Below are 9,509 nucleotides of genomic sequence, written 5' to 3' on the forward strand. Positions count from 1 at the left end.
AAGCATGGGAGTCACCACCTGTACATGAAACAGTAACCGTAGCATGTAATTGTTTACAAATAAGCATCTACAAATGAACCTTTGCATTTTGCTGTGTTGTTATCGTCGCTGAGGACTCAATTCCTGCACATGCATTTGTTTTAATCATTTGGATATTGTTAAGATATTGTTGTTGTTGTTCAAGGGTAACCTTATTTGAAAATCGTTTTTATTTGATGGGTCATTTTCAATCACTCGAATAACATTTATACATGTACACATTAATCACACAGTCACAATATATGGTTATTAATAGAAAGACTAAACTGATTAAAAAATGATTCACTGCTAAAAATAAAAAAAAAAGTCTGAATCTATTGAAAATGCATACACAAAATGTGCAAGTATAATGGTATTTGTAAATTCGAAACTGATGAACTGTAGATGATAAACAACAATTTGACAAAATCTGTTTACATTTTGAGGTAGGTGTTCAATAAAGGAAATGCTATGAGGTTACTATGGAGATGTCACAAATTATGCACAAATACAGTACAGAGGAATTATCAACAGTTGTAATAGTTTATCGTCTAAGGGCATATTTTGTGGTATCCTTGGGAACAACTTTCTTATTAATATTCTCAGCATTCACTAGATGTGTAAACCTCAGCAAGGCAATGAAAATCAGAGGAACTTTCTATTTATGAACTTTGTACTTTTTAAATAAGGTGGGATTACCAATTCTTCATTTCATTGTGGAGATGTGCTGTCTGATGTGTACACGTGTCTAGTCACATTTAACAACACAGTAGGAAGACTGTAGTCACAGTAACAAAGTCAACAAATCTGAGCTGCAGCAAAACATAGAGAACATACGACCCAAGCACATATGTACAAATGTAGTTCACATCACAAGACCAAAGGTGTTTAAATTATCAAAAATAGCAATTACCAAAATTAGAATTGAAATCAGGTCATATGAATTTACAGTACCCTCAGTGTCAAATAAATTATTTTGAACTGCCACAAAAGACGTGTTGCCAACATTCTCGATATAAAACTTATCTTTAAAATAAAAAAACAATTTAGTTGCACGTATAAAGATGATTGACTTAAAGTTGATTTCTGAACTGTGTCCTAAAACATCTCTTGCTGACCCAACCTCTGTGATTTTACAATGTATCCCTTGGTCTTGATGATTCCACGTTGTTTAATGAGAACTGAATATCGAAGAATCCATGATGGAAACCAGTTGGCACCATCATCCGGATGGCACGTCTCACTCAACACATCTCGGAATACTTTAGGAGGAAGAATTTCTGTTTAAAAGAATAATAAAAAATACAAATTACATATACTATATGACCACATGATCATACTATACAAGATATTAGTTTATGCCAAAGTACATAAGAAGCCTCATGGCACCCTAGTCTCAGATAGAATAAACGAGGCACCCTAACATTCAAAAACAAACTCACCTTTTGGATCCGAGTGTGTCAGAAGTTGTATCTCATTTTCTTTGGCAAACTCTGTCATCTCCGGCGGCATAACGCAGCAGGATTGCAAATTCACTTGATTGATGCTTGGCTTCACCTGAGATACAAAGAAAACATGCAACTGTATTAGTATAACCCAATGTGCAAGTAAAAGGAAATTTTATAGAGAGTGGTAACATTGTAGAGCCATTTTCTGTTGTGTAGGAGAGTCGCCTAATATCATTTTGCTTGACTCATAAACATGTCTATGTATATGTGACGATACGATGTGACTATGCAAAACGAAAATTAATATGCAAAATTATCTGTTACACAACCAGCACCAATCATCACAGTAGAATGACTTGTAATAAACTCGGGGAAAGCCAGCTGGTAATCCGGAGACTTACCAACACGATATAACAGAAATTGCTAGCACACAATACACAATGTATTTAATTCTGCACAAGTCTAGATAAATGCTAACTTTTCTTATACTGACCCTAAAATACATCAATTATATGCACTTCCTTGAAGGGTGCTCAATTTTTGGTGCTTGGATGACAATCTCATAAACCAAGATGTTTGGGTTTTATGATAACTAACTAAAGAGTGTTACAACATTTGCTTAACATAAATATGTTAACTAGAATTGCCATATTTGTTTTAACTAGTTGTGCATGTGCTTACATAAATTACAATGTATCAAGATTTATCTGCGGTTTCTCTGTAATATTTTAAAGATTTAGAATGCATCCAATAGGATTTTCGGTTTTATATGTTCTTCTATCGGAGATGGGTTTCTAATGGAGAAAATACAGTATACTTAATTTCCAAAAGAATAATAGGGACAAATCAAAGATATCTGATTCCCAAATGAAGCACACTATTTTACCAATATGATATAATTATACATATCAAAATGTAAAGCTGCATTCCCACCCCCTGACTGTGATCAAATGTTGTTATTGTGAATAAGTAATGAGATGTTCACTGCAGAATATGAATTTAATGCCGTTCTGAGAATTATTCAGTTTTATCAATATATCTTGGCACGCCCACAAATTGGGATCATTCCATTATTCTGCTAGATCCAGGTAACATACTGTTTTCAAAACAACACGCTTTGGTTACCATATATTAACGGGTTATATGTTGTATATGCATTTATAGTGTTATTTTAAATTGTTAAAACCATTTGAGTCCACCTGATGAGTGCAATTTACAAAACAACTCCTGAGTGTTGAGTAACCCCAGGTATTAATGAACTCGTCGTTAGCACGAAGGCTCAATATACAGTTTCTTAGCATTGGACGTGCTGCAGTTTCACGACAGTTTTGGGCCAAACTATAAAAGTTGTTTTTACATTACCTGTGCATTATGTATCAAATTCAGATTTTATACCGAGGTGGAGAGTGCGTCAGGGATACATTGATATTGGTTTGAGCGAATCACTTTTTCAACTGCAGTTTGAAAATGACGAAGGCATGACAATTGTTATTATGTCTAATCCATTTTTGTAACAATTTTCCATAAATTTAAGCAACACCCCACTCGCGATTTTCAAAATTACTGAAAATATTTACAACATCAAAATAAAGAATAGTTTCTGTATATGCACGCTAGATAATACTTGCAATTCACCATGCCGACAACCCCTATGAAATAGTAATCTCAATCCATGCGTCAATCAAATGGAACCAACAAGTCTAGATTTGGCAAAGACCAAAGGGTTTTAGCAAAGTTGCAAGTCATGATGCTAACTGACTGTCTGAATAAATCTCAGAACGGCTGTAAGCAGGCCTCCTAAATTAAACTAACTTTGTAAACAATAAATAGTAGGTATGTTGTTTGTCTATTAGGCCAAAATCCTCCAGTGCTCTCAAAATGAATTGTTATTTACACTCCACTCTTTAAATAACACTTTTTCAAACATTAAGTTCAAGAGTTCAGAATAAGCTGAGATGAATAGAGTTATTCAGGTGTACAGTACTTGCTATCACCCTATGATCTAGGTCAATGTGACATTCAAACATTCAGAACACACTGAAGTTGATATATATTTGTTTAATACATTAATAAATTCAGATCCATGTGATAATTTTCTGCTACTGAACATGGAATATATAATATAATTATTATTGCAGAATATAAAGTAGAAAAGTTTGTACATCCCATATTAAAACAAGCAGCCTGTCGGCTGAGATAGCTCCGCTGTTAGAAATGCACATTGCAATTAAAGAACAGAAGATATCATTAGAAAATGAACAATATGTATAGTATCAAAGCAACCGGACTTGCTGTTTTCAACAAGAATTCAAAAATATCACTTTTCACCAAAAATTACAAAAATATTCATCGTAATTAGATAATTGAAGATATCATCATGAAATGAACAAATCTGAGAAAGGTCCACATGTAGTATCAATATATGTAATATTAAAGCAATTGAACCTGCGGTTTTTAACAAGAAGTCGAAAAAAATCACTTTTTACCAAAAATATTCAAAATTAGAGAATTGAAGATATTATCACGAAACAAACAACACCAAGTTATCAGGGCAACTAGAATTGTAATTTTAAGAAGAAGTTGAGAAAGTAAAATGAGTGACTACGACGGACAGTCACTCATACGATAAAAGCTCAGCTCCAAAAAGTCAACAGCAGAGGTAAAAAAAAAAAATTTCAGTCGCAGACATTTGGTCTTTCATGCATTATACAAGATCGCGCTGTGAATCGAAAATCATGTATTCCGGCTTCTAATACAAAATGTCAAACATACAATGTATCAGTGAGACTACACATGGCCCATGCTTAAATAATTTCAGTGACACCCCCCGCCAGGTCGTTTTAAGTTATTATAAAAAATTAAATATATATTGATCATCATTGTTATCAATTATGATATTTGTTGATATTTGAAAATTACTCCTACTATATCAGAAATGCATCTTGTAAAAATGAGAGATGTACTTTACAATACGTTTATAGATGTATTGTGTGAACCAAGCCAATGCCAGGGTCTATATATGTGATGATAATTATACATGTACAGTAGTACTACCATTTCAAGGTTTTATTGGATGCATGTTGATGGTATTTGTGTTCTCAAGGATTTAGAAGATGAGGGTACATACATGTATATAGCGGCATTCACATTAGAGATCTTGGTACATGCCCTGACTCTGGACGGAGTTGGTACGTGCCAAAACTTGTGTGTCAACGATCAGGGCCGATGAATGCTTTTTCCCTATGAATGCTTGGGACCAAAAATCAAAATGTGCCAAGATTTACTGCCTGAATGCTCAGTATAAACCAAAATCTCGCAATTGGTGGTGAATTTAAGAGAACATATACTGATTCATACTAGTGTGACATGATGATTTTTTTTTTAAATGTTTTTGTGCCAGGCGACAGTTTTGGACATTGAATGTTACTGTTGTCTCTCCTGACTTTTTTCTATTTTGTAAGTGCAAATTGCAAGTGCTAGTACTGACACTACATACACTACTACTTGTTTATGTTGTTCAGCCTAAGGTAGGATTTGAACCTGGGTCAACCGGTCCTGAGTCTGATGCGACAACGACTAGGCTATCAATGACACTCTCACAGCTTACAGTATGGAAAACTAATGGCTACAGATAATATACATACCTTTGACCATATAAACAGTTGTTCCAGCATAATTTTGTCCAGATCACTGACACCTAAGGCCTCTATTTTCCCTTCATCCACTAATGTTTCCAGCATTATCCACAGCGGTTTAAAGTGTTCGATTGTCAGATCTTCTTCAAATGGCTTCTCAGGCATTGACAGCAACAAAAGGTCTATTTTTGTAACACCCAGCTCCAAACAAACTGAAAAAAAAAAATTGCTTTATTCCAACCATGCAGAAAAATTGATATTTCTAATATCAGGAATAAAGTTGAATAAAATAAAACAACTAAAATAATATTTTGTAAATCCTGCTAGAAACTAGTATGATAATGAACCTCCATATACAATAATGTGATGTTATGATTTGAGTATAAATTAAAATAGTTCCTTGTTATCAAACTTTGCAAAATTATTGAGTTATGTTAAATAGTAGGTTTCTTTTTTTTTTTTGAATAATTTCCAGTTTATCAAATTGCATAATTTATCTTCTACATCTATTATATGTAAATAAGAACAAGTTCCGTCTTCTATTAATGTTTTTGGTTGTGTGTACTGTCTTTTTTTCTATTGCCAGTTTATGACTACTTAATCTGAATTTTGCAGTTATTTTAACGCGTCTTTATTTTTCAATATATCTATGCATTCCTCTTGTTCAAGTTTATTTTTGAAAGTATTGTACGCAAGTTTTTAATGTTACAGTCAACAAAATTGTTGTTTACCTACAAGATGAACATTGTTTCATTTCAATTAGTCTGTACATTCTATTTATGTGATATGTATATATGCCTGGAGGTGATGTTAATTAAAATTCACATTGTGTACTGTAAAATGATTAATTTTCGCTGGGTTTAAATTTCGCTGATTTTCCATTTCAGGCATATTCACTAGGTTTTAAATTCACGATTTTATCATTTAGATAATGTGTTCTATGCTCAATTTTACATATTCAGTGAGTTTTAATTTAGCGCATTTTCCAGTCAGCGAAATAAGCAAAATTAAAACCCAGTGAATAATTAAACCTTCTCCAGAATACCAGAAATTATAAAGTTCTGCTGCCAGCTGAAATTTGTTTAATTAAGTAATTAATGCAAGCAGATTACCTGGGCCCTGGTATTAATGACCAGTTACATAAGTTACATAATGTATTGTATATTATCTATTCGTAAAGCGTGAATGAAATTGGTCAATGCATTGCCAACAACAATGACTAAAAATGATATTTTGACCCCCAAAAAACACAAAAATAAAATTAATGTGCATCTGTACATCTATAGTGAAATTTCATGAAAATCCAAGAAAGTGTTTCAGAATTATTATGCGGGACACATTTTTAGCATTTTTTTTTTAATGAAAATAAATTCCCAAAAGTACTTTTTTAGGGTACACGAATCAGAAAATTTAAATTCCTATATGATCCCTGGTTGTGGCACATGCGTGTCTAATGGAGGAGAAAAATTAATAAAACTCTACATTCTTCAAAAATGGTTTATATGGAGTATTTTTTTTTAATTTTATCTACAGTGAGTCAAAGTAAACCAAGTTTCACAACAACAAAAAAGGAATAAAATCATTCATAGAAGTAGGGATCAAATATATTAAAAATGTATTTTCAAAAAAATGCACAAGTGTTATATATTGCTAAAAAAAACTATAGAAAAATGTCAAAATAATAAATACTGGTATTTAGTACTCACCCCTGTCAACTGCCTGCCGCATTAATTCTGGCTCAACATTGCACACAAATAATTTGACAGTAAGCTTCAAGGTGTAGCGCTCCGCCTCTGGTATCTTTTCAATGTATTTATAGTCAAAACATTCCACTGTTTGAAGGTTTTTCAGGCTATCCCTGTCAGTATGCTTAAACCAACTGTTAAGAGTTGCAAGGAGACTGATTTTTAGCTGCAAAGAAGAAAAAAACAAAATTATACATTATACCAGTAGTTACAAGGTAATACATGTAGTTATTATCTCCATTGGTCTTGTTGCTAGCATTCTATATTAGGTATGAATATCCTATTCCGCGGTGAATGACATCACACAAATATGAGACAGAATTCCATGCACTTGTTAGTATATATCAAGAAAAGATTTGATTGCAGAAACAGAAACTAGTGAGCTTGTTATACAATTCAAAACTTAAATCACCTGCTCTAGGGTATGACCATTTAGCTCCATAGTATGACCAACACACTAGAAACAACAATGGACAAGTTTTTCGCAGACTCACTATTCAAATGACACCTGACACCTTCAAGTAACACCTGCATTGTCTATCACAACAGTTCTAAATCCTAGCAGTTACATAACATTTTGTAACTACATACATGTATTTTGTAGCTATTCAATTTTAAGAGCTTGAACAAATACAATCAAAACATTTCATATAAAAGAATACAACTCAACTACATTTATTACAACTTTCTTTTTGCGTAAACACTGACAAACAGATAATGAACACAATTATTAGAGCCACATATACTTTATTGCTGCTATATAAAATTAGATTTTTTAAATCAGCGTAGCAATTTGTTTCAAAACTATTGTCAATGAACAAAATTATGAAAATTACACCACAAGTATAAAGAAATGTCATTATAAAAGCAGGGAACACAAATTTTTAATATGAGGAACATCTAGGGTCATCGAAAGGGACACCCAAGGTCACCAAGAGGATCATCCAAGGTCACCACAAGGATCATCGAAGGTCATCACAAGGATCATCGAAGGTCATCACAAGGATCATCGAAGGTCATCGAAAAGAACACCCAGGGTCATCGAAAGAGGCACCCAAGGTCATCGAGAGGGAAACCCAGATTCATGGAGAGACACACAGGGTCATTGAGAGGGACATCTGGGGAGGTCACCAGGACACTTGCAGTCTCTTGAGAAGCATGACACCAGGCATAATCTAGAGGTTCTTAAACTACCAATGTTCAACAAAAAACGCAAGATATTTCATGTAGCCTCAGACTTATCTTCCCATTCATTTTCTCTATTCGTGTAAGCTTTCATCAGACAATGTGTTAAAAACCAAGGAAATATGCTCAAAATAATGAAATTAAAGCTAGTGAAAAAAAAAATGACTTTACAGTACCATAACAAAATGTTAATAACATAAGGTTAAACTATGAAAGGTAAATATTTAATTAGGTGTAAATAATAATCAGCAAGGTCGAGTCAAGTTCATGGCAGTGCATAAACTCATTGCATACAATACTAATCAGCTTTCATAATACACATCATCTTCAATAATTCTGGGTCATTATTATTATTATTATTTATAATTGGCTTGGGGTATTGAACAATGGCCAATTCTGGATATTATATATAGGTGTCCATGATCAAGAAAACCTACATATATATCTTCAACAATTCCATTGAAAATTGAAAAACAAAGCAGAGAAAAACCAACTTTGATACAGTGTTGTGATTTTTTTCCCCTAATGCAAGTATGGGTAGGTGTTATTAGCCTAAAATATTAGATACTGTTTGTTTAATTTAGCTAAATTGAGAAATTCACTTAATCAAACTTTTCTGTAAATTACAAATCTAGTGAAAAAAAAATGCTTCATCATTATCAATAGTGCATGGCTACGGAGTGTGAACGAGAATGACGATGCAATTTCTGATATTTACATCATCTATCTTGCACACACTATTGGAATGACGAAGCTATTTCGTTAAATAAACGAACGGGTCAGGCATACGTACGCAACGACGGATACATTGCCATGTAATGATTAAGATTACTTTAAAAAGTACATTGTGAGTTTCATCTCCACATCTTTAAGCATACAACCTACATATCGCAGAATCTATGCTTTAACTTCAAGCGTCAGCATTGGGTATTTGATATCATAATACTGTCCGACAATTTTTTTTTAAAAAAAACACTGTTTTATTAACGTAGGAACATAGCCAGGCCGTATCAATAGACCACGCAATAGTAACTGTATTCGTTCAGTGAGTATGTGAAAATGCTGTATTGATGTATGACACTTTCAGTATGAAAGGTATCATCAGGCACTACCGCCCACGGTGTGTTGTCTTACAGCTGAGCAGAGTTTTGTGTGTACTGTTTTAACACATGCGAGGAGACCGTAATGCCTCCGTAAAATGCGAAACTGAAAAGCTACATGACTCACCTCCTCTGCAGGGACACGTGTAGTTTTCCTTTTGAGTCGATTCCAGTTGACAATATTACCGCTGTGAATTGCAATACCAGTCGCAGAAGGGAAAACGGCAGCGTCGAAGTCGGCCATCCTGTCAGAGCAAGTTTCGTTTGCGTCTCCAATCACATTGGTCACGTGAACATCAATGTAACCACCTGACCAAAGGTCAGAACCTAGGCGACTAATAAGGTTTAGAGTATATTATTACTGTGTACATGTATGTC

At 33.7% G+C, this 9,509-nt stretch overlaps 1 protein-coding gene across 1 annotated transcript; it reads right to left on the reverse strand.

Moving 5' to 3' along the window:
* Positions 1 to 451: 451 nt before the first annotated feature.
* LOC100366951 (glutamate--cysteine ligase regulatory subunit-like) lies at positions 452 to 9,428 on the reverse strand. The gene is made up of 5 exons (XM_085491796.1): positions 9,259 to 9,428; positions 6,808 to 7,012; positions 5,111 to 5,313; positions 1,461 to 1,575; positions 452 to 1,298 (listed from the first exon to the last, which is right to left on the reverse strand). The coding sequence occupies exons 1-5, from the start codon at positions 9,373 to 9,375 to the stop codon at positions 1,117 to 1,119; spliced, it is 822 nt and encodes a 273-aa protein (XP_085347922.1). The 5' UTR covers positions 9,376 to 9,428; the 3' UTR covers positions 452 to 1,116.
* Positions 9,429 to 9,509: the final 81 nt, after the last annotated feature.

This window comes from Saccoglossus kowalevskii, chromosome 17 (assembly GCF_978046115.1).
Source record: "Saccoglossus kowalevskii chromosome 17, keSacKowa6.1, whole genome shotgun sequence".
In the NCBI taxonomy this organism is placed as follows: domain Eukaryota; kingdom Metazoa; phylum Hemichordata; class Enteropneusta; family Harrimaniidae; genus Saccoglossus; species Saccoglossus kowalevskii.

Bases quoted from the DNA above. Each gene is read 5' to 3' on its own strand.
- LOC100366951 (XM_085491796.1), bottom strand. From the start codon at position 9,375: ATGGCCGACTTCGACGCTGCCGTTTTCCCTTCTGCGACTGGTATTGCA. The intron at 1,576-5,110 runs GTATGTATATTA...TTTGTATCTCAG, and splicing joins AACTGTTTATATGGTCAAAG to GTGAAGCCAAGCATCAATCA. The intron at 1,299-1,460 runs GTGAGTTTGTTT...TCTTTTAAACAG, and splicing joins GACACACTCGGATCCAAAAG to AAATTCTTCCTCCTAAAGTA.